At 37.1% G+C, this 25852-nt stretch overlaps 1 protein-coding gene across 9 annotated transcripts in view; it reads left to right on the top strand.

Moving 5' to 3' along the window:
* RALYL (RALY RNA binding protein like) overlaps nt 1–21790 on the top strand; it is a 391262-nt gene extending 369472 nt beyond the window's left edge. For 6 of the 9 annotated variants that reach the window (XM_061448229.1, XM_061448228.1, XM_061448222.1 and 3 more), the window contains 2 exons: nt 1832–2010; nt 20456–21790. In XM_061448229.1, coding sequence (XP_061304213.1) covers nt 1832–2010; nt 20456–20473 — 197 coding nt within the window. In that variant the 3' untranslated portion in view covers nt 20474–21790. The remainder of the gene's footprint in view (nt 1–1831; nt 2011–20455) is intronic. The other 3 variants (XM_061448224.1, XM_061448230.1, XM_061448227.1) reach the window with 1 other exon arrangement.
* Nucleotides 21791–25852: the final 4062 nt, after the last annotated feature.

The following is a 25852-nucleotide window of genomic DNA, read 5'->3' as shown; positions in this document are numbered from 1 at the left end:
TATATATATATATATAGTAAAGGAAAATATTCTCTCTGTAATATCAGAGCTGGATGCTGAAAGGTAGGATCACAGGGTTAGCTTCTCAGAAGAGCCCAAGAGTTAGATGCTGAGCCGGTATTTGATACTCTTCTGAAGAAGCCAGTATAAGTTCTCATTCAGAAAATTAACTGAGTGACCTAATTTTTTAGCAGTTGTATCCTAAAAGTTTTCCCTTTGAAAGTATTAAGTCCATCATTTCAGGAACCTTTTTTGAAAGCTTTGACCAAAGTTGATTCAGTGTGTCACTGCCACAGATGGGTTAATCTCAAAAGTGACTTGAAGCAGAAGGTGGTGTGGCAGGACATAGACATAGCTGATTCCATCCACATTTCCTTGTGCATAAGACAAGTAACACAATAATTTATAACTAGTATGGTATTTTATAGACCACCTTACACATATAGATTATGAGGCTTCATGGACTGAATCTTCTACTACTGTGTGTGACTACTGTTGAAGCAGTTATGTAAGATTATTTTTATTCTTTAAGTCCAAGAATCTTTCTGAAGAAATTATATGACTAAGGGATAAAAGCTCAATTGTTCTATGTCTTCAGCTAATGAATTTGAAAACGAGGGACTAGAGACAGACTGAAGAAGTGAAAGTAAGTTGTAAATTAAATGTGCACAGGCAGAAGGGAAAGCAAACTTCTTGGTTTAAGACTATGATAAAAAAAAGTATGAGCAGATTTGAATACTATCGGCAGTTGGTAAGAATTAATAGTAAAATAATAATAATATATTCATAGAGCTTCTCTATGAAATAGAGAGCTTCATAGAGCTTCTCAAAATATAGAGCTTCTCAGGGAATCTGCAGATTCATTGGCTGTCTGACAAGATAGGTGATGTGCTACTAGCATTATAGAGCAGTTAATCTAACAAAGAAATATATTGTCACTCTCAGATTGAAAAGACATTGGTATTTCAGCTACATGCAACCAATTCTCTGGCCCATATTCACTTTGAGTACGTAAAGCTCTTCATCTAACTCCTGATATGCATAAGACTGATCCCTCAAACCATTCTGGCCACTATCTCTGTCATTCCTCCCTCAATCCTCCTCTGGATTTCTGCTGGCTGGATGAAACTCCTCAGTGTATCCAGGCGTCTTACAATGCATATTCACAACAATGCAGCTATCTGAGCTAAACCAAGTGGAACAGATCCTCTGGGCCTCCATGGAAATTGTCTTCCTTTTCACTGCCTTGCAGAAATTATAGGAAGCCTATAGTTGAGTAATTGGAAGGGGCATTCTCCATTTACCTCAGCACATTATACCAGCAAGGAGAAACGGCTACTTTAGTCCATATGTAAAATATAAAAAATATGTTCAGTTGTCTAGAAGGATTTGATTTGTGTGGTTATTGAGATATATTCACAACAAATTTATGCAAATCTTTGTTCACTCATTGGAAATTAACAGCCTTCCACTTCTCAGAGCATAGAGATTTATGTACTTCTCATTGGCTGCAAATAAATACATATATAGTGACTAAGCCAATTGAATTCCCGAGGCAAAGTCCAGAAAATCAGAAAGCTGGATCCACTGGTAAATCACACCTTCAGCTACTGCATGGGATAGATGAGCATGTTTGCACTAGATTGACTTGTGCATTTTTTTTTTTTAAACAAGGGGGTTTATCATATTTGCCTGGTAGATTTTAACACACTGAAGTTTACAAAGCTAGCACATCTGGAGAGGGGAAGCTTAGGTTTCTTCCTCAGAGCACTTTTCTTTGCCACCAGTAGGGAAGGTTACTGAATCTCTATAGAGTATGTTTTCCTTACAGAAGCTCAAAAGAAACAAATGGAAGATAATGCTGATTTGATTCAAGAGGAATGCATATCAGAGAATGCAGATAATTCTACGGAAGAGCCAATTGAAGGAGGGCCAGATGCAGATGGGGATGGAGAAGATATGACTGATGGGATAGAGGAGGATTTTGATGAGGATGGCAGCAATGAGCTGGTAAGGAATACTCATGCCATGATTATATCTGTCTATGCAGTTGCTACAAGTAACCACAGAGAAACAACAGTGTGGGTTAAAAAAATAAGCTCACAACAGCACTGTGTCTCACTAGAGCCAAATCCTACATTCTTCATACACTGTAGCATCAATTAAGCATAGGTCCCTTTGATAATAAGTAAGAAAAATATATTTTACCACACTTGGTGATTTTTAGGAAGGAAACTGAATATACTTTAAATTGGTTTACATTTATTATTCTATATTTACTAAAATTTAGATAGAGAAAGGAAAACATTCTGGTATTTTTTATTCGAACTGGAGCATTTCAAAATTAAAGAAGATTCTAGAATACAGAACTTTCTCATTAGAAAACATGTGCTCCCCCATAATTCCCAGTCCCTGTCTTTCATGTATATCTTCTGTAGGCTGTGTTGGCAGCTACAGACTTTTTTGATGGAAGGCTTTTTCCTTAAGAAACATTTGGCTAAGAAATATTTGAGCTTTTAGCCTGAGACTGCACCTTTCATGAAATACCCATCATATTGACAAACTTCCAAGTTCTTCTAGAGCCACACTAAAAAAAATATTTGGAAAGTCAGATTTGTACTTATTCATTCATTCCAAGTAAGCGTGGGTCAGTCACATTGGTTTAGACTATAATACTCTCCCTCTTTTCCTGTCTTTCGTATTCTGCTGTGAGCAGAAATCACTTCTGGTGCTGTCATTGTTCCTGCTTGCTTTTTAACACACAGTTAATCATGTGTGCACTGTAAAAATCATTCAGTGAAGCCAACAAAAGTCAGTCAGTAATGGGCAGAGCTGAACCAACAGCAAGTCTAGAGTAGCAAGGCACGTGAATAACCAGTGATTTATACCTCTTACTGTAAACGTATTTCAAACCTACTGCTAATTTGAGGGTTTGTGTCCCTTTAACCAGCACAAGGCCCTCTTGAATTTATAAATCCTGAATAGCATTATGACTAGAAGAAGCTAGTTCAACCCCTCATCTTTTAACATGCATGTAGAATAGATGACAGTATCACTTCTTCTCAAAGGAGCAGGTTCTCCTGTACAGATATGAGGGACTTCTGTAAGAAGCTGCCACTCCGATTTTGCAGGAATTTGAAATTTAGTAATGAACACATAGTTGTAAATATAATATCCCACCATGACTAATACCTGCTGAAGTGATATTAGCAATAGGGGTTGAAGACAGTTTTACAAGACTGGTGGGTTTTGCACTAATTAGATGTCAGACTCCATGCTGCAGACGACTAAGTGGGGAAGTTAACTAACAGTATATTAGCATCTGACTGTTCAGTGCTGTCATTTTACCCTGTGGGTATGACATATTCAGCGTATATCTACAGAAGTTTTTCATATAGCAAAGGCCTAAGCAGGAAAGTTTCTAAAAAGCAAGCAGCATGGGAAGACTTCATTAGCAGTGAAAGTCTGGAATTGGCACAGCCACATTTGCACACCAATGCTTCCAAGTTAAAAAGCCTTTTCAACATTTATGCTATGGAATTAGTTGAAGTACAGTGTATTGCAGACACAGCTCCAAAGACAAAGAGGTCTGAGCCATATATCTAAGGCATGGGGGAGAACCAGCTTCAGTTTCCCCGCATGCCATTACTGAGCCCCTTGAGTTCTACAAGGAGGTGGGTGATGTCTACATGGAGAGTGATGTCCTCTGCCTTGCACTGCAGCACTCATGATACCTCCAACCCTGACATGGTGGTAGCAAGGAAAGGCTGAGGAAGAGCACTTATATGCACTGTCTTGGTCAGGTGCAGCCAGTCCCAGTGCCAGGGCAGTGGAGCCAGTCAGCTTCATGCATTTCACCTTCCCTGGTGGAAGAAACCCTCTAGCCAAGAAACTGGCAATATTGCAGACTTAAAAGCTCAGAACCAAGATGGTCACTGATGTAAATTCCTTACGCTTTTCGTTCTCCCTTGCCATTTTCCTCAAGCTTTGGAAGAGGCTACTTCACCTCATCCCTGCTATGGTCAGATATTAACACTTTCTTTTGCAAAGCCTAGGGAGATCATTGAATGAAAACCTGCTATGGATGGGATAAAGGATTGCGCTACAAAGGATTACTTCAAAGAAATCTCAGGCAATGGGTGTTTCCCACAGAAAGCTATTATAGATTGAACTATGCATCTTTGCCCTACAGTTTATACCCAAACTCTTGGCAGCATAGCATTGCCAGTACTGTTAAAATCAGACGCTGGTAGTTTGTGATGCATATTGTAATTTAGACTAGTTTTCACTTATACTTACATGTATTTATGTAGATATAATGGCCAGTTCCTGTAAGTTTTGCTTTCTACTCCAGCCACTGATATGACTGGAAAGTCATACCAGACTGTATGACTGGAAAGTCAACCAGAATACTGTCAAATATATGATGAATTCCAGTAGGAATACTTGGAATTTCAATCTGCCTCTACCCATTTTATGCCCTGCTATCTGGCATCACCCTCTGTTTTGTGAAAAGTAAAATATATGATAGGTAAGCTTGCTATGAGACAAAAGGTCCTAACAGATGTTCTCCTGTTTTACAAAAACTAAGTTATTTGAGAAAAAGAGTTGACTAATACCAAATGTGGCAATTTGGAATGAAGCCACTTGCAACTCATTTGAGAAAAAAATGAGTGTTTCACTTTTAACACTGTTCTTTTAAGCATAAAGAGTGTTAAATGTGAAACAATTAGGACAAACTTTTCATGTGTGAAATCATAAACAGAATACTCAGAATAAGAAATACCCCTCAAAAGTGCATTTTTAATGAACTCTATAATATTTTCCAAATATGAAGCTAAAGGGATTTAGGGTGATGATGGAAAAAAAATCTTTTCTTTCACCACTAAGAGCAGCAGAGCAAATAGAAGAAAATTTGAAGTGGGCACAACTAATGTTCTGAAGTCACTTCAGCATCAAAATTAGTTGTGAATCCACAAGTCTGAAAAATATTATTAGAAGAGAGGAACATGACTTAAACTTAGAGCTTAACCTTTTTCTCAATGCTCCATATTTAGCTTTAAATCTTCTGCCTAGCCATTTGCCAAGAACCTGCTGCAGGACTCATTTTGCTGAACACAATACTGTTATCTTTTTTTTTCTTTCCCCTGTGATGAGCCCTAAGGCTATCAGTAAAAGGAAGTGTTCATTAAGGACAGACCCTCTGCCAGAGTCCAGATGCTGCCAGAATGGAGCCTCTGAATCTGTGTATGTGGGTCTGCATCTCTGGACCAGAGGACTCAAAAGTATATTTCTTGATATTTAAATCTAACTTTCAAAGGAAATGACTATGCAGGATGTATGCTGTGGGTTTAGGTGGTAGGAACGGTTCTCTAAGTTCATATACTATTTGGAGGAACAGGCTAACTGCACATTAACTGAGCAACAGCAGCTGTCCCCATGCCTGCTTTCAGCCAAGACCAACTGTGAAGAAATGAGAAGTAGTTTAGCCTGTTGCCTGAGCTAAGTCAGGCATGGATTTAACGATGCTTAAGCCTCTTCATTTACCTGCCTGGCTGCACACACAAAGCGATACCACATTCGACAGCTGCACACCTTCTTCATCCACCATTTAGATCAGGATGTTGTTTGTCCCTGCACTGTAATTTTCAAAGGACTACAGACATGCCCACAAATAGTCATTATAGCTCAGCTGAAGTGTAAAAAAGTTTTATGCCACAATAACTTGATTGCCCATCTGAACTCTAATTGAAGACATGCTGTATTTGAAGTATCTGCTGCACTCATCAAATATCACCTCCTGGGTGTCTTTTGTATCAACTGTTTGCTCACAAATGTGTCTCAGTGCTGCAGACACTCCAGCTTGAGGCTTTTTAGAAAAATACCCAAAGACTTTTGCTGCATTGACATACTGAAGAGTTCTTTAAATTGTGATTTCAGGTATATGATCCAGATATGTACAGATTTGTCAAATAGCTGACTTCAACTTGTTCAGTCATGGGTGCCATCTGCTTCTCATTCACCTGGTCTTATATGTTGGCTTTCTGCTTCCCCTTGTACAAGCATGAAAACATATTTAGAGAGATATATATATTAAGTAATCACTAGCTTGGAATGTAGCTCCTGGGCTTACTCTACAACTCCTGTCACTTAACTGACCATCAGAAGTAGCTGGAGTGGATAAAAACTTCAGCTCTGTTTCCATTGCTCATTCTAGATAAAAGAAATACCAACCAAAAAAAACAAAAAACCAACAACCCCAACTCAACAAAAAACCCCAACCAAGTAGTTGGTTATCCCAGATTTTACTGGATCCAGTATCCACTCCTCTCACTGAACCGTTTCTAGCTGCAGTGAATTAAAAATCCTTGTGTTCCTTCCTAGTGTGAGCGTGTCCGCTCTTATTGCTTAAACTGTACCCTAACAGTCCTGTGAAAAAAGCAACACACCTACACAGCTTCACTTCTTTCCTTCCAGGAAACAAGCTCCAATGAAGAAAGATCTTCATGTTTACTAAATTCACCTCACACACAAATCACAAACAAGCCACAAATCATTGGAACTCAAGTCATCAGTGATATCAAGCACTTTTCAGGTGCCTGTCATGGCTTTAAATTGAAAGTAGTGGGAAGGAAAGCGAATAACCTCATCTTATTCCTGTGGCTGAACAGTGGAGAGCAGAAAAATCACCTTTGCAGCACAGTCCAACACACATTTTGATATTTAAAAAGCAACTTGGCCTCAGCATCTCTAAAAGTCTTCTTGCTAAAAGTAGCATTAGCATGTGTGGTGTGGCTGAGAGTATGCAGACAAAGCATTTCAGAAATAACGTGCGTGGTGGTTTTCTTCCTCTGCTGATTTAGCAGCTGGACAACCTAGAGCATTTCAAATAACTTCTATGAACTTGTTTCAGATGGCACTAACCAATCATTGAGGAAGCACTGGCTCAAAATTGACTGTAATTTATCATTGCAATCCCCTTGTAAATAACAAAGATGGCATCCAATTAATTAGCTGAAAACCTGAAGTATCATAGATTTGGAAAAATAAAATCACTTTTGGCTAATGCTTAATAAAATACCAACAAACTAATTGGAGTGAGTTATACACAAGCACTCACATCTATATTACATTGCCTGAGAATAATAGTTTCTATCAAACTGTCAGCCTTTCATAATAAATATCTATAATAATAATAGCACAGCAGTGGTTCAGTAGTTAAGCATTCAGTAGAGCAAACTGTTTTCCTGTAGAGCATGTGATCCCACTGATTTCAAATACAATAGATTTATGGTGTCATAACTCAGATCAGACTCTGGTTAGTGCCTGGCTGGAATTTGAAGTTGCAGCATTGTGATTTTATGCTGGTGTCGCTACGCTAAAAATAACGAAGTCACACATGCATTAGATGGGAGTTTCATTAATGAGATGTCTTGAGAAGCATTTTTATTAGATTGTATCAAAAACAAAAGGTACAATGACTGTACAAGGCCCAGTGCTGGTTACAAGATAGATTTACAGCAGTTACTTTAACAGCAATTATAATCCCTTTTCTGTTAAGTATATTTCAGTTAAATTTACCTCTCTAGGGTATTTCATGCCTTACCCTCATCCTTTTCTCCCTCTGCACTGCCTATTTTCAATCTATCATCGGGTTTATTTCTAGCATCTGATAGAGAATCATGTTTCAAACACAAATACCAGAAACTGCCACCGACAAAAAATTATAGAATTCAGGATAATCCTCTTGGTGCACTGAATTTCATTATACAAAACTAAAACAACTATGATATAATAGCTATCTTTCTTGTAGGAACTGATGCAAATACTACCTAAATCAATGGAACAAAGTAGTACTTTGGCTAAACCTATTAAAAGACATCTTCTTCTTGTCATGAGTAGGTGATTTAGATCACTGTAAAGGCCATTGTCAAAGGTATTATCAAAAGTGGCTTTAATATGATGTTGTAAAAGTGAGACCTAACAAAGTTCATTGGCAAGGTTCACTTTACTGCTGTACAGCACAATTATTTGAACAATGATTCAAAACTACCAAGATAAAGTTACCAAGTCATAAATTAAAATTACAAAGTCAAAATCAAAGCTACCAAGTCATGAGATTCAGTACCAGACTACAAGATTATGCACAATATTGATTGCTTACCAAAGATCTCCCTTTGGTAAAAGGTCTCTCTGCCTTTAGGAGCAACATTGAGAGGTGTGCCTGCCTTTAGGAGCAACATTGAGATGTGTCCCAGCTCAAGAGGAGATCACTGCCATACAACCAGGTTGCTTGGCTGGGAGAGCTCAAAGAAGGCTCACTTAGGCTGTCATTTTTATGGAATAAAGTGGCTGGCTTGCAGTCAAACTACATTTGACAGGAAAGGTGTGCACGAGACTCCTTGTACCCACTTTCCTTGCTTCTTGATAAACTTGTCTTGGAAAAGTCACTCTGTTCATTGTGTGATCAGTGCTCCAAGCTCATATGCATTGATGCCTACTGTGTCACTCCTGTGCTCCTTTGTGGGCTTTCAGAGAACAGATTGAAACTAAAGGAGTTCTTGGAACAGTTATGGCTCAGGCCTTTACCTCCTGTGGAGCCAGAACTAATAAGGGGTCAAGTGCATCTGTCAACACCTCTGCTATATGTAGCTAAAGAGAAATTAAAGTAATTTAATAGCAAGTCTGCACGAAACATTGAAACTTCCTTTACTTACATTATTTTGCATGAGAATTCAACTATGAAAATACTCAGCAGAGAACCAGATCTCTAGAAAAGGAATAAAAATTTGTCTGATGAATTTCATGGAGTTTAAGCCCAGTTGGGCTTATCTGAAAAAACAAGATTGATCAAATATGTGAATATGTGATAGGATTAATAGTACTTAATTCATTATTTTAACTAAACTGGATTTTTCATTGCCTTTTTGCATAATTATTTTCCTGTCAATAGCATCAAGGCAGATCAGACTGACTCTTCTATCAGCAGAATTAGGCTGATTAAGCATGTCAAAAAGATCAATAGCTACTGTGACAATTTGCAGCTTGCTGAGTGCACTTATACAGGGTACAGCTTAGAAAAAATAAGGACAAAACTTCTAATTAATGGTAATGGCTGAAGCAACATTGTGTCAGAAATCTTATTTAGATAGTTTAAATATCTTTGAGACAAAGCAAAATTTAGTCTTTCGAGTGCACTGAACATTTTGAACTTCATTGAAATCTTGCTTTCAGTATCAGGGGAAACATGAAACTCTTCATTTCTAAGACGAATTGATAAAAACTTGTGTTCATTTGATAAATATCAGTGTAAGGTGTTTGTACTTGAGCAAGCTAAGAAAGTCATTAGTGGCAGTATACCCGACAGATACTAATGTGTTGTACCTTCCAAAGCTGCAGTAAATCTAATAACCTGTGACTGAAAAAGTAGAGAAAGTAGTAAAGGTATGTCATGAAATAAAAAAAATGTAAGAAACTTCCTGACATGTCCTTTTGTTATATTTAATATATTCAATAGCACAGTAGACACATTTGTTGTTCACACGCTGTTGTATGAGTCGTTGGAAAGGCCTTGCTAACAGCTCCTCCTCCCTGTTTTTCCTGGCAGTCAATTTCGCAGACTAAGACTTCCTAAGTGTTGTTAAGAGTTTTGACGAGGTTATTCTATGATCTATATCTATGATTCTGTTCCCCTGAATCTGCTCTATATGATTTAGTACAGTATCCAGTTAAAAAAAAAAATCAAAACCATAAAGCAATTAAAAAATTTATCATGTAAATAATATAATTAGTTATAAAACTATTTTGCAACCATTATTTCCTCTTTTTTTTTTTTTTTTAAGCAAAAAATGGGGAATTAGGAAGTTTGGGTCCTATTCTCAGCTTTGCTACAGAGTCAGTGGGGTGGGCAGCATGTCTCAGCAGATCGAATGCGCATGTAGACCCAGCCCTTCTTTCTGTGGTCAGACCACTAGCTGCATTTGCACCTAGAGCAATCATACATGAAAGGAGAATAAACAAAATGTATGGTTTCAACTTGTAAAAATCATATGCTCTCCAGTCAAGAAAATTGCAAATTTTATTTCTGTCTGTTGAACATCGAATATATACTTCAATGACTCTTTTATTTTTACTTTGCACCCTGCCATCAGTCTTAGCCTGCCTGAAGTTTCAGCCATCATTTAACTTCCTATGTTTTCTGCTAAGAATCATTAGCATGGCTAATTTTTTGAGGTCTGTCTGTAAACAAGCCAACTCTGGAGAGGTCTCTTTCAAGCTTATCAGGGTTTGAAAGCCATTAATAAACCCTGTCAGCAACTTCCAGCAAAATGCCCAGGCACATACAACAAGAGCAGAAAAAGTTGTGTGTCTTCTGCACTCCATAAATCCCTCTGAGAACAGAAGAACCACCTATGTTCATCAGTTCAAATGTCGTACATCCTTTCTGAGAAAATAAATGGGTATAAATATTAAATAGAGGAGTTTGGGGTTTTTTTTAATTAATTTATTCTCAGGGAACCACTGTAAGAACTGGTCACAGAAATTCTAGCATTTAGGCTACCCTAGACAACCTGAAATAAGTGTTCTTCATAGCCCAATGCTCAATAGGCTAGTTCTAAGTACACTTATTTACCAAATACAGAGTACAGGCTTGTGTGTGGGATTTACATCCTCATGGAAGTTTGGCGCTATGTCTGTTTGGAAACACTACCATAGGTGACATCTTGGCTGTATACCTGATACATAAAAGAATTTCTGATTACTGCTTAATATGTTTTAATGATTTTTAGAAATTGTCTAAGCACTTAGTGTCAAGCTTATGCACTACCTTCCTGTAGACTTGTGTTTTGAAAGAGTACCCTGGGTGCCTTCTCTGTTTTGGTGGGAATAGGGACTCTGCTGTTTGTTGACTCACTGTCAGTAGATTTATCATTATATAGTACTCATTATTCATTTGGGTTGTTTGAGGCTTTTTTTCCTTTTTTAATCTTAAGGCAGGACTATGTGTTTATCTTAAGCTTTTAGGTAAGAATAAGATAGTCATGGTGCTTGACATTTTGAGACATTAAAATATTTCATTTTAATGACTCAGCTTCAATTGTCAAAAGCAACAGTTGTGCGTTCAATTAAAAAAACAAACAAAACAAATCAAAGCAAAACAGAAAACAAACCCACAAAGAAAAAAAAAAAACACACACACACAAAAGAAAACCCACAACAGAACACCAAAACCACCTGTAAATTCATTCAAAAGCAAATAATGCTGTCAGATAAGGCCAAAAATTCTCTCAGACCTGTAAACAAAATACCTGCCTAAATGAGATTAATTCCTCTCCAGGATAACATAATTTACCTTAATGGTCAGTACTAGTGGCCTATGTTTATTATGTTTATTCTATTTAAGTAAATCAGAATCAGCTCCACAGATTTTGCTAGCCTAAAATTTACAAGCATAGAGTCAGCCACTGAGTACAGTACAGGAAGGAGGGCAGCCAAACACCCAGAAACAAACCTAGGTCTTTTTTCAGGAGCGGGTGAAGGTGGCTTATCAAAAAGATCACAAGTTTTTGCTGTAACTTATGGCTGCTAAAGAAACATCAGATTTAACTGAAGTAACTCAACACTTTAAATATGAATACTGATTTCAGCCTCTACTCCTGAATATTTTTGCCAATGTAATTTTCACTAATTCTGGTGAAGTAGCTCTTCTTTTACCTCCCTGTATTTTGGTTGACTTCAGCAGACTTTGTATGGGTTGTGGAACATGCTGGATTGGGTTCGCCTATTGTTTGCAACCAACATTTCTTGGTTCTGTGCAGAGAGAACAGGCATCAGAAGAGTAACCTAGTGCAGATACCAAAGCAACAGTAAAAGGTACAGTGAGAACACGGTGAGAGAACAGAAAGGGCACACTGGTGTTTTCTAGGTTCTCACTGACACTAAAATCCTCTGTAATGACTCTGGCCAGCCATTGGGGCTGAGTTTGGCTATGGGTTTGAGCCTATCAGCTTAATCCGGAAATTCTTAGGTTTAGCTGAAATTGAGCAATTGTCATGCATCACACATTTTTCCTGGTGTGTCAATCTTTGAAAGTAGATAGCTTTAGTTCCCCTAGAAAACACTCATTTCACAGGCTTTATCAGTATTCTTGAGCCTCAAGAATGCTGAATAAAAAAACATTCTTCTGCTGAAAGTCTTCATGGAAGTCAAGAAGGTTAAACACTGAAAAGCTAAAAGGTTTCTATTTTAACATATAAAGAGACACAAATTTTATTTTTTTCCTTTTTAATACAAATCACAGAGTCACTGCAGTTAGTGACACAATTATTCCAAAAGGTCTCATTTTTTGAAGAAAATATAAACGTGTTTCTGAGAAGATTTTCTGCAACATTAATATCAAAACATGAAAGACAGATTGAATTTATCTGTACCTAGGCATTTACAGACCTCAGAAAAGGGAAGTTATTTAGAGGGTAATAGAACTGTAACTGCCATTTCAACAAAAAAGCATTCAGTGAGGAGTAAAACAAGCTCAGTCTGCCAAACTGAGGATTTGGAAGTTAATCAAATGCCATCCTAGCCAGCCTGTTATGCTGATATGTGTATCTGAAGTTTCAAAATTGTTGTTGCTATTGATTTCTAGAAGTATAGAATGATTTTTAAATCATATATGAAAAAGAAAAAAGAGCTACGATGCACTTATCAGTCAAATAAGTACTTTGCAGGAAAGTAACAAGCAAAACCTGTTTAAAGTAGGTTCAGCTACCATTGTCATTTCCATCTGGATCACTTTCCCAAACCAGGTGTTTCAAAGGTAACAGTCTTTCACAGGTAACTCTACATCCTGTATGTTTAGTTGACTGTGTTATTTCAGTACGTTATTGCTAACATTTAAGTATCTGTTGTGCATTGCTATTGGTCTCATCCCCCTCCTCCTTCCTATGGTTTACCCTGAGCTTTCCCAGGGTATCTCTGTCTTTTCATCATAAATGTTTCCAACTGCTTCCCCCACCAAACCCTCCTGCCTGTTTCTTCCCTATTACTTTGCTTTTTACCTCACTCCACCTAGTCTTTATGTTGAGTAAAACTTCTGCCTCCAAGTAACTGAAGAATCTTTTGTTAATTAGATAGGACATTCCTGATCTCATTACCATCACTGCATACAATTTCTTTTTCCTGCATCAGTGCACTTTGGGTTTTGATACCTCTGTAAACTCTAATTCAGCAATACTGGGAAAGTTTAACAGGTGCTTTCTGTGTAATTAGTTTAAAGCAGTTCTGCCAGTAAGCTTCTACTTTCTTATATTTTAAAAATACGCTACTTAAATTGTAAACATAATGAATGGCCTCAGGGTATAAGGTTTAGTAGTACCTTTATACTACTGTGTTTTCAAACCTGTACCCTTGGCATTGGTAGGTCAGGAATTATTCCCTTCAGCATTAATACTAATTGAACCACCACCTCACACTGGGGAATTCCTAGTCCACACATTGAGCAGAGGTTAATTCAATAGGAATTTTATTCTATAGCTTTCTGACAGCACCCTGAATCCTAAAGCCATTTCCTTCATAGCATTCAGAATGACAAAGAACAATCCTTACCATGGATCCTGCTAGGACTGTTAGACTTTCTTCTCATGGAACAGACCCAATCCAAAAAAGCACAAAACACCTAGTTGTCTCCAATGAGCGTCATACCTCTGGGAAATCACTGCAAATATCCACTTGTATTCAGGGTTAAAGGAAACTGGGACATCTTCACCTTTGCTATATTTGGCACTGGATCCCAAGAAGGTGATGAATTGCTCTTAAGGCATACTGGTACAAGCTGAGGGAATTCCACGAACAGCATCAGTGACACCTTACTGCATTTGGTTTGGCTTTATCAGCCAAGAGAGAACATGAAATGGAGTATTGGTGGTAGTATGGCTTCTGTGAGGCAGACTTGTGAGTGAATTCTGGGTACAGGCTTCAGGGCAGCAAGTTCTGCAAAAGCACCACCTTCCCAATTTCCCACCTCTTCCATGTTCTCCTGCTTGAGATCCTGCAGCCCCCTCTGCAGAAGCTCCAATGCCTCCAGCTTCAGATCCCTCCTACCATCAACATAAACTACACTACTATTCCCTGAGTCTTCTACTGCTATGAAGGACTTTGTAGAGGAACATTTTGCTGTGAAAATCAGTCAAGTAGGAGGAAAATCCACAGGGTAAAGCAAGATGGGCAGATCCACATCTTTCCTGCCTCCTCCTTGCTGCTCTCATAGTCCCTCTCAACAAAGCTCTCAAGTGACCGTGGTGACTCTAAACCCAAAGTTATTCCTTCAGCCTTACACCTGACCATCATCTCAACTGCAGCATGTCCTCACTGGCATTCTCCAAATATTAGATCCTGTCTCTGCCACTACACCAGCAGCGTTCATCACAAATCTGCCTACACAGGACTCTGAGAAAGAAAAGATCTGTTGGTCTAGGGACCAACCAATATGTTGATATGGGGATCTCATTCTTCCTGCTGATGTTTATCAGGCAAACAAGAGAAACAGAGCATTTAATACAAAGAAGATATATGTTTGTTTTCACTTATGTGTAAAAGAGCCATTCTCACATGTACTCACATAAATACTAAACACTTCAAAGCAATTAAACTTCACTGAATAGAAGATTCTGTAGTGTTTTCAGCAATTAAAGTATGATTGACAGCGTACAGTAGATTATGATTAGGGTTCATCATTTAAAGAAAGGTTTAAAGAAGGTTCAACTGCTTCCTTTAATTATTCTTTATTAATATTTGCCAAACACTACAATTCCTCCTATTTGTTATGTGTGGTGAATATTCCACCACTAGCTTGTTATAAAAAGTTTTGTTTTAATGTCATAATTTTGTCTGTCATGTTTTACAAGTGTTACAAATGACGGCAGCAGACCCAATAACCACATTCGCATTCCCCTGCTAACACCTACTGAACAGAGCATTTACATTTCATATGGGGTCATTATACTAAATCACCTATATAACTTGTTACTTTATCAGAGATTTCATGCCTTAAATCAAGGGACAAACAACAGGGAGTATCTCAAATGAACACACTGTGAAGTCAATGCAATAGCTAACACAAACTCAAGGTTCCTCGCTAAGCCCTGTTCATTGCTTGTGGTTTTCCATTCCTTATGATGAATGCTGTGTAAAAGCCAATACAAGAGCATGCCCCCATGGTGCCTTACAAACATAAATTACTAGCATTTGAACTCAGAGTGAGCTGCTTGCTTGAAAGAAAGGAAGGATATTTTCTTGAGCTAGACACAGAAAATAAACAGAATGGCAATTTGCACTACTACCTTCTTTAATGCATCCTGATTTTTTCTCATTTTAGAGAAATATCTGGATCAATAAGAGCTAACTATTATTTGGTTTTCTTTTTTAAAAAAGTTAATTCTGCAGTCAGACTCATTTTTTTCACTTCCTTGGCTGTCCAGAAAGTACATTTCATAATCAGAAGAAATTATTACAGATGAAACAAAGTATGTCATCCTAGAGGACAGGAGTGGCATCTGTGGACCTAGATTCAGTATACTCAGTTGTAGTGTAGGAGGCAGCATCAGATGCAATCAAAGCAATCATGCTACAATTGCAGTTTGAGGTAGTGCAAGTATGAAGGCCAGTATTTTGAACAAAAGGACAGTGCATCAGCTGCATTTTAATGGGCTTGCACTTTTTTTGCAGAAAGCGATGTATGGCATTCACATAACTCACTGCCAAAGCCTAGTCAGACACCAGCAGCAACCTGGGAAGGTGACAGGCATAAAATCTCCTACTCAATAGGACCCTGACAGAGGTAGAAATGCAATTTTATGTGAAACCAAGCTAATTGGTCACAATTAGCTTCAGATGCCTCCCTTATAGTTATTAAATTCAGGCCAGAGTCCAGAAGCCCAGTCCTGAGGATGAGTTTGTCTGGCAAAATAAAAGAAGCAGGAGATCAAAAGGAAGGACATTTGAGGGTTTGGGTTTCAAGCTCATGTGTATATGTGCATCATCCTCTATCCATCTACTGCTTAGCTGCATTTTCTGGGAATTGCTAAGATTAATGTTATAAAAATTAAATATTCAGAGCAATCAGTTGTTTAAAACCAGATGTGTTTTGTCAGATTAACATCTATATATATGCTTACTGGATGTTCTTATTGCGTGTAATTATTGTGGGGTAAACCATACAGTAAATTCTGTAACATCCGTAATCTGTGGGACTTTTGTCTAAACATTTTATTAATGTACTATAAGGCAAGATGTAAATCATGTATATCTTTTGTGTCATTTAGTCATGACGCATTCTGAATACTCCCTTCCAAGGACACACACTGAATTTACGTTCTCAGGCAGTAAGATTTATTCCTGTACATCCAGGTCTGGAAGGTGAGCATGGTAAAGAAAGTCAAGTAAACTTTTCTGATAAAGCCTGTGACAAGGAAACTAGGAATTTAGGGAGAGCAGGGAACATATCCCGTGGTTATGTACAATTCTTTTTCAGCATTGTAAGGAAGAACAAATAAACCAGAGCAGGGAAGAGGCTGAGCCCTGTTTGGATTCAGCTAGCAGAAATTAGAACTCATGTCTCTGTGTCCTGGTTTTGGCTGGGATACACAGCTGATGTTTTCATTCTTGCTAAGTCATGCTCACCTTAAGTCAAGGAGTTTTCAATTTCCTGTGCTTTGCCACTGAGAAGGGACATATAGCCATGACAAACTAGCCAAAGGGATATTCCATAACACAGAACGTCATGTTCAGTATATAAACTGGGAAGAGTTGACAGGAGCCACTGATCACTGCTCAGGGACAGGTAAAATTGTGTTGGGCATCACCTGTGTTTCCTGAATTTCATTCCTCTTTCTCTCTTCTTCCTATTATTATTTTGTTATTTATTTTATTATTATATTGGACTTTATTTCAAGTCTTAAACTCAATTTGCAGGTTTTAACTTCTTACTATTCTCCACCCCAACCCACAGCAGGGTGGGATGAGCAAACGACTGTGTGGTACTTAGTTGCTCGCTGTGGTTAAACCATGGCAGTCCTTTCTAACAGCCAAGCTGGGGCATGAAGGCTTGAGATAACAAGAGATCTGAGTAGAGTGTGTTAAAACAATTTTGTTATAAGCTTTCATTTTATTGGTGTGATATTCATTGGTCAGAATGTTGATTTGCTCACTCTCAGAGTTCATGACATGTGCTCACAGGCACGATATGTAATACTGTTCCCTGGTATTATGTAGACTTATAGAGACAAATACAGTCCACCTGAGCAAGTTTAGAAATGACAGCAGCATCCCCCTTGCCACAGAAGCAGTCACTGTTACAGCTTCCAGCTGCCCAGGGTGGCTGGGGAGTGGTCCACTCCTTTGAAAAGGATGGTGTCTGCAGGTCTTTACCATACACTGAGCTTACCTTCTCATAAAAAACTTTTAGGAGAAATACAGAACACGATCTATTCCTATTGAGTCATGCTTGGTGACCAGAAGCGCCGAGATTAAAGGAAATGGTCCCCTGGCAGGTGATCTGATGGCCAGGATTTCCCATAAAAAATGTCCTTTACATGTAGGACATTCTTAAAGATCTACAGATGTAAAGACTGGAATTATCTAGGCTTTGAGGGGAGGTAAGTGATATAACAGTTAAACTTCTAAAAGACAAGATGGAAAACTCCAGATCTTCACTGAATTTTGTCTGATTTATGCCATCATTTTTAGTGATTATAGTTTGAAGTAGAACTGCATTTTCATTTAGTGAGGTGTTTAATATTTAATGTTGGCTTTCCAATGTTATATACTTTATAACAGTAGAAAGTAAAAATTAATTTAATCTAATATCATTTGAGTCTGGAAAAATGCTAGAAGGATCATATTAGAACTATAATAACAGTGGAAAGACCATTTCTGGAAGACTGAAATGCGGTTTTATGTCTAAGACTGTTTTCAGGAGCTCATGCTGAAAAAGCCGCCTAGGTAGGGAAAAAAAAACCAACAAAAATAATTTCAAGTGGAAAATGAACCAATAAATATTCCACAACCTATCTCCAGCTTTTTTCAGAGATTATGATGGCAATTAGGACAGTATATACTGTTTCTGTGATATTGTCTGTGGCTGCCAAGACTGTATGCTCAGTTGGGATATTCAGTTCTTAAAATGCATTATGTTCAAATCATGCATTCTAAAGCGGTTTTCTGTCAGAACTGCATCAAATAAAAGACATATTGCTGGCTTAAATGTAATTCAGTTCATCCTTGTTGTGTCAGGATGTTTTTTATATATGTAAAACAGGAAGAAAATGAAAAGTTTTAAAAAAAATACATTAGTCATTATGAGGTTTTTTAATATCATCAGCGTTACCATAAAGCCAGATGATAAATTGCACTCTATTCAGAAGAAATAGAATAAAATTAGTAGTGCATTACGCTAGACTAATCATAACCCTGGGTTACTGTCATTCTATAGAAAATAAAAGCTTGACTATTTTGGATTTTAAAGTTTCTTGTCAGCTTTTAAAATTATTTGTCTTAAGAGGCAAATAACAAGCATGTTCTGAAGGAAAACACAAGATTTTGGACTGGTGGGGTTAGCAAATTTGTATCATTGTTTCTAAAGGACAGCACTGATGAGTTGGAGCCAGATGGTTAGCAGTGACACTTTATAATAGTAGCCTAATGAAGCTTTTTTGGTGTTGGTGACAGGTAAATGGTTGAAAGGTTTATGGCAGAGAAAAAGCTTCAATAAATACCTTGAAAATCTGTCTCTCTTTTAGATGTATAATTATTGCTTTTTAGAATGGCATAATGGAACAGCAAAGTGTAGGTGAAGAAAAGGCTAGAAAAGAGGAACCCTCTCTGGAGGTAATAGGATGTATAGTGGGACATTTTTTTACTTCTTGTTAACTTGAATAGCTACTTAACAACCATTACATATCTCTCAGACTTACAGGGAGAATTTAAAAATCTTTTTCATATAGTTACGCCTGTCCAGATGTCAGGAGCTAAAAATATGGGAGAGAGAAGATTTTTGTCTATGCAAGTAGAGAATAAGAGTTTCAGGATATTTTAACTGGAAGAAGAAAGTTCTGGAATCTCTTGCATGAGCATTTCTCCTTAATCCTGATTACCCATGAAGAGTATGGCCAGACATCTGGTGCTTCCTTTGCAACAAGGGGGAAGTCTGATGGCTGATTGCTTCGAAGGGCAGTGATGTTTCTGATGAAACCTTTTTCATTGGAAAACCAGGTTTTCAATAAATGGAAATTTTAACAGAATTTTTTTTTTTTTTTAATTTTCTGTGAAAGAAATAGCAGACTTAAAACTTACTGAAAAAGGAGAAAATTGGCTGAAAAGAACCTCTGGAAAGATATCAGGTTTTGATCAGAAGTGCAGCAGGTTTTGTCAGCTGTTTTCAGTTTCAGTCATAGAAAATGATACAAGCGGAAAAAAAAATGTGAAGAAGAAATTGGCAGAAAGATATTTTTCATGTCAAAAGTAAAAAGAACCAACTTAGGCTGAAAATTTCAATTAAAAAAAAGGAACTATCTACTTCTGTTAACATTTTCTACTGTCAGTCTTACAGACAGATGTGATTGGGAAATTGGTGTTAGTTTTCTTGTGGGTAGATGGAGTTGGTGTGTCTTTTGCTCCCCTGCAGCACCACTGAATGCTTAGTTGAAGCTGGTAGCATGAAGGGGTCACATAGCAGGACTCCTAGATTTTTAGATGCAACCTGCCTCCAGCTTCTACTGGAAGAATGACCCTCAAAAGTGTTGGCTGACACTGGATTTTTGCAGTTTCACACTGTGGCTGGTAAAACAACAAGAGAAATCAAAGCATTTACAATTAAAGCCTATGGCATGTACACACAAACAATAAAATAGATGTCAAAGGGGAAGCCATTGAGGGAAGATCCATAAATCTGGTAACTATAAGCATTGTTGAAAGCACACAGACAATGTAAATGGTCCAGAAAAGGTACAAAAATAGTGTGATGGGATCAAACAAAAGAATTCTACACACAGGTTATTTAGATTGAATGCTATTATGCAAATAAAGCATTTCATTGCAAAGCAGTTAAGATACATTTATCACTGCTAAAGTAGAAATTATTCAGCAGTTGTTTGCATAGCATTATTAAAGGGAAGTATACCTCAGACTCAACAGCTCTTGCTTAATTCAGTGTGGTAATTTTGGGCCATGCAGTCTAAAAGATCATTGCAGAGTCCTGATTGTCCACTGATGCAGGTACATAAATTTTCTTGCAGCCCTCTAAAGTTTAAGGTGGGAAAGTCTGATGGATATTGGTATTTGATTGATTTGTGAAAGAGTCAAGTCATACTCTTCCCTCTTTTCCCCTGTTGTCTTGGCTTCCTTTTGAGGTTCTGCTGGAAGAAATTCTGTGCCTTCATACTAAAGTGAACGTTTCATTTCTCAGTTTCTACAGATCAAGTGATGAGATATCTCATGTGAACCCCCTGAAGACTGAGAAGAGAAACTGACTTCCCCACAGAAAATTGTGAACTGCGGTTTCTTACTGGCTAGCAACACCTTTGATTCAATTTGTATGAAAACTCAATTTACTTATTAAAATGGACGTTATTGTTCAAATATTAGAAACTCCATTTCTTATATGTTCTAAGCTGTACAATTGTCAGATTTTTATGGTTTAGATTGTAAATGTGTTTTTTCTCTGGCTAATTATTGGTATTATTTTTTTAATTTTGATGTCTTAAAGGCCAATGTACTGTATCATAATAATATGGACATATTTAACAGGTGTGGGAAACACTGTATACAAATGTATATTTCTAAAAGCTATTTTTATGATTAGCATGTTTTACTGTTCTACCATATTTAGAGTCAGGTGATATTGCACTTCTTTGTTTACAGATTAATTCAAACAAGACCATTATGATCAGTGTCACAATTTAATACATTATATGGTATTTTCCATTATTTTATTTATTATATGTGTCATTGGAAATAATTATGTTTACTAATAGGGATAGCTGCTAAAAAGTGAAAAAGTCAAAATAAGAGAGCAATCCTTGATAAACTGTAAATTGAATCCTCCTGTAAATCCCTTTCTCCAGATAAGCACTCTCTGTGATGCCATTCATCAGACAGTTGTTACAGCTGCTCCTGCAAGTCTTTTAGGCCAGTTTGTTGCTACCTTATGTTTACATGAAAGTCAGTCTCCTGTCTAGCCAGGTAAATTAATTATAGACAGCCAATATCTATCAGCCTGAGTTAGCCTACTGATTACTTTTGGGGTTGTTTTCTGGCAGTCGTATTTGCACTCCCAGACCTCTAACACCCTCCTAAAAGCCTGCAGCTGGGATAATTATTACAGATGTAGGGGGAATCTCAGTATAGAATTTCTTAATAAATCATATTTCCTTTCAAACAGAATGGATGCATTATTTCTCTTGTGTTACTGAGATATTAAGGGTATCAAAGCATATATGATATTAGCATAAAATTGTCTTCTTTTAATGAAAGTACCCATTTGTTCACCATCCTAAAGCTAGACCTCCTTAGCACTGCAGATGACAGAAATCAAGGAATAGATGTTTATTTACCTATATATTTACATGAGATATACTCCTATAAAAAGAGACGTTTCTTTAAAATTGATTGCAGGAGAAAAAATTTATTTAATAGCTACAGCCTTCAAAGATGGAGAGGTGTTAATTTAAAAAGTACCTTAAGCAGTCAAATGGAACTCAGACCCAGCTGTCTGCCAGGCAGAGCTCCTGCGTCCACTGAAATCTGTGACCTCAAGCACCATGAGGATGAACCCTTGCCTTGCCCTTTCAATCATTCTCTGTAGGCTGAAAGCAAGAGAAAAATAAAGGTACCAGAGGGACTTTTTAATAGATCAGACTTTCAATTTCTATAAAAAACAGTAGTTTCTGAGATGATAGGTTCACCTCAAACAGTGGGTGCATGAGGAGGTGGAAGCTCAAGGTCTCCAATCAGGTTTCTAGCATGGGGACCACCATCAAAGAAAGGTCAATATTCTTCACATATTTGGAAGAAAAGCATGTATTTGAATTTAATTTTCTATTACTGAGTGGGAATTTTCTTCAGTAGATTATGTAACATAGCCCTCACACTTCTGTTTGTGTATTTATATTTAGCTTGTCTATTGTGTGTGGAGTTACATGGTTTACCTAAGTGCTGAGTAATACCTAATTACTTAATTAAGAAAAGACCAGAATAAGTAGCTATGCCTGAGCTTAAAAATTCACAGCTTCAGAATCCATCAACACCGACTCTCCCAGAAAATTACAGCAAAAAATATGACTTTTGTTTAAGTGAAATGTTAGGTCAAATCAAAGGGTGAAATATTTTTCCACTATCTGTATATTAATATAGTTTATGATCATTTCTAACTGAAAAAAATGTAAAAGAAATTGCCATTTGGGGATCTCCATCTTTGGCTGACAGTTAAAAAAAAAAGATCTCCAAACCTTAGCAGCTCAACAGGCATTTTGCCCATTTCAATTATGTAAATTGTTGGCTGACTTAAAAGATGAAGAATGTCATCCAAGGAGATCAGTTCTGATGTTGATGTTATTAAACCACATATAAGAAACAGCTAGGTGTTTTCATCTTTTCAGAACCTCCATTCCAAATGAGCTACTAATCACAAAAGAGCACTCTATTAGATTTTCACAAATTCTTTCCAATCATTACCCTTAGATTATATACTCAAAGAAATGATTGCACCATCATGATGTTAACACTGTTTCACATGACAGTTTAAGTCCTGAATATATTTTGAATGCAAAAGACACCTCTGATAAGACCCTGAGGCACTACTTCATTTGCAAGCCAAAAGGTTGTTGTGCCATGCAGTCAATTACTAACAAGGTTTCTTAATGGCATGTTTGCTTCGAATCACTACAGAGGATGCTGGTAGCTTCAACAAAGCTTGATAGTTCTCTACTTTTCATGTATGCAGTATGCTCGGTGTTGTTTGCCATTACTACCTATACTTGTTTTACATGGGTTTTGTCAGTTGTGAGGTTTCTTAATGTTGCTCATCCCTTGCAATATTAAAGAGTGGGAAACATAAAGGATCTTATCAATCGGTTTGGGTAGTCAACAGTCTTATAAAATCCTTTATGGACAGTTCTGAATTAAACCAACTCACTTTCTACACAGGCCTATATGCTCTGTTCAGATATTTGTTTCAAACCTGTGCAGCTGCATGAATGGAAAATATTTGCTAAAAAGCTTTAAAGTTTGGATCAAGAAATATTTTTACTTTTGTAACTCTTGTATGACATGCTGTGGTTCTTATTATTTTTCTCTGTAGATCCATTTTTAGTTCTGAAAAATTATTGTATTTAATATATGTAGATAGCTACAATCTTGTAAGCAGTCATATTTTTAATAGGTGCCACTGCAAGTTAGAATTAAAACAGTCAGGGTTTGCCCATGTAGATCAGATTGTTGGCTCATTACAGTTTTCTTTAAAATATTGTAACATAATTTTTACATGTCTGTAAATAAATATTTTCTCTGATTTATGCACTAATTCAGTTTTGTAATTTTTTCTGTTAAAGTGTGACTTTAAAAAGCTTTCCAGGAAAAATGCTCTTCTCTCATGGAAAAATACCATCTAAAGCTCTGCAATACAACCGTGCTTCACAAATTTTCCAAGCAGAACAAACAGAAACAGCAATCCATAATATGAATACTTATCTTGAGTAAGCAAGATGGAGAAAAATATGGTAAATCTTGCTATTATCTTAACAGTTTGAGATATTTCAGGACCAGTCATGTGTTAAAAGATGACTGAGAAGAAATGTGACAAACTTCATGAAAAGAGGGGATTCTTCAGTGGGGTGTGAGAGAGAGGATCTCAGTGGTGATATTTCGTCAAATTTGAGGAATGAATTTTCTTGATCTTGGAAGTTTCTAAGTTTCAGGTATCACTAAGGCAGTATGAACATAAGTTATGAATTGTTATTGTTTTTGGTATTCAAATACATTTTTTTATTCATAGTTTATTATTGCATTCACAAGGTGCTACTATACAAACAAACTAAGGCAAATTGGCCCACAAAGTCTACGAGAATGTGTTAAAATTATATTTGTATAATATAATATGCCAATATTACATTGGGAAGCAAGCCTACTTTGAAATGTGTGTGTGGTACATAATTTTCTACAATTTTTGTGTGTTGTCATTATTACAGCTATATCAGATTTTGCACAAGTTTGTGAAATTTAGGTACAACTTACTTATATGCACGATTCAGGGCTAATTTCTTACCCAAAAAGAACCCTGTTACAGATTAAACAGTAGCCAATTAAAATAGTTTCTAATTCTTTTTTAGTAGAGAAGGTAGTCTGAGAACATCAAAAATTTCCAATCTCCATGTTCAGAAGAATCCTCACTACTCTAGGAAATTTAAATAAGGAATATATCTGATATGAGAAGAAAAGGTTAACAAAGTAAGATAATTTCATTTACTTTACTTTTGTCAAGATCTTGCATAATAAATATTCTAAAAAAAATCACTTTGATAATCTGAAATTCTGTATTGGATCATACTGGGCATGAGGGAAATTATTACTGAAATAAAGGCATCAGTCAGCCAAGAATAAGCAGGAAGTGCATCCTGCAGTCTTAGATGGATAAAACATCAAATAATTGAACACGTTATGGGCAAAGGAGTAATATATTACAAATTTTTTTGGAACAGAGAAGTTCTTAACCCTTTGCATTATGAATAAGAAAGTATAGAAAATATAATTAATGCAATTAAGTTCTAGTCAAGATTATACTGCAATATTTTTTATTTGATCATATGAAGATCCATGCCCCAGTGTGATGGGGAGGAGAACTGGAAAAAAGATAAAAAATGTATAGGTTGAGATAAGAGCAGTTTAATGATTGAAAAAAAAAGTAAATAATAATAATAATGGTGATAACAAGTGAGATAACAAAGAGAGACAGAAAATTAAAAAAAAAAAAATTGCTCACCACCGCCAACTGATACCCAGCCCGATCCAAGCAGCAATCTGGGACTTCCAGGTAACTCCCTCCCGTTTATATACCGGGCATGACGTGCTGTAGTATGGAATACCCCTTTGGCTAGTTTGGGTCAGGTGTCCTGTCTCTGCTTCCTCGCAGCTCCCTGTGCCCCTACTCACTGACAAAACATCAGAGACTGAAAAGTCCTTGACTTAGAGTAAGCACTGCTTTGCAACAGCTAAAGCATTAGTGTGTTATCAGCACTGTTCCCAGACTAAAGCCAAAACACAGCCCTGCACCAGCTACTGGGAAGAAAATGAACTCTATCCCAGCTGAAACCAGGACATATGGTCAGGCTCCCATACAAGAGGAAGGGCAGTATGTGTGCACACAAAAACAGTTGGACAACCTGAACTATAAGAAAAGATATTTCTTTTGGCCAGCAGCTGCCAGTCTTAACAGCCAGCAAAGGACAGCCCTAACTTCAGATAGTCTATTCCTAGAGAAAGGAGAGTATGACTACAGATGCAAGAATGATTTTGTACACTAACTAAAACCAACACAACTTGACATGTTGGTACTGTAGCTGTGAGCATTCCTCACCAATGAAATGTTGTGGCCATGAGAATGAGAGAGAGAAAGAGAGAAAGTGAAGGCAGCTGTGTACAGCATTTCCAGCCCTATTCTGGTGATCCATGCCCTTACAACAACCAGTTCTGGAAAACTGGTAAGCAAATCCTCTGAGAAACTGCCTAGGAAAATTGCAGTGCTACTACAAAATAAATAGTTGTTAGGGTTTGGATGGTGGGGTTATTAACTCATTTGACAAAAAAAAAA

This window comes from Pezoporus flaviventris, unplaced genomic scaffold (genome assembly GCF_033815535.1).
Source record: "Pezoporus flaviventris isolate CSIRO_AGI_PZ_B2104156 unplaced genomic scaffold, CSIRO_AGI_Pfla_v1 ptg000007l, whole genome shotgun sequence".
NCBI lineage: Eukaryota > Metazoa > Chordata > Aves > Psittaciformes > Psittacidae > Pezoporus > Pezoporus flaviventris.
The sequence above is the reverse complement of the archived record's forward strand: the minus strand, read 5'-3'. Positions and strand labels throughout refer to the sequence as shown.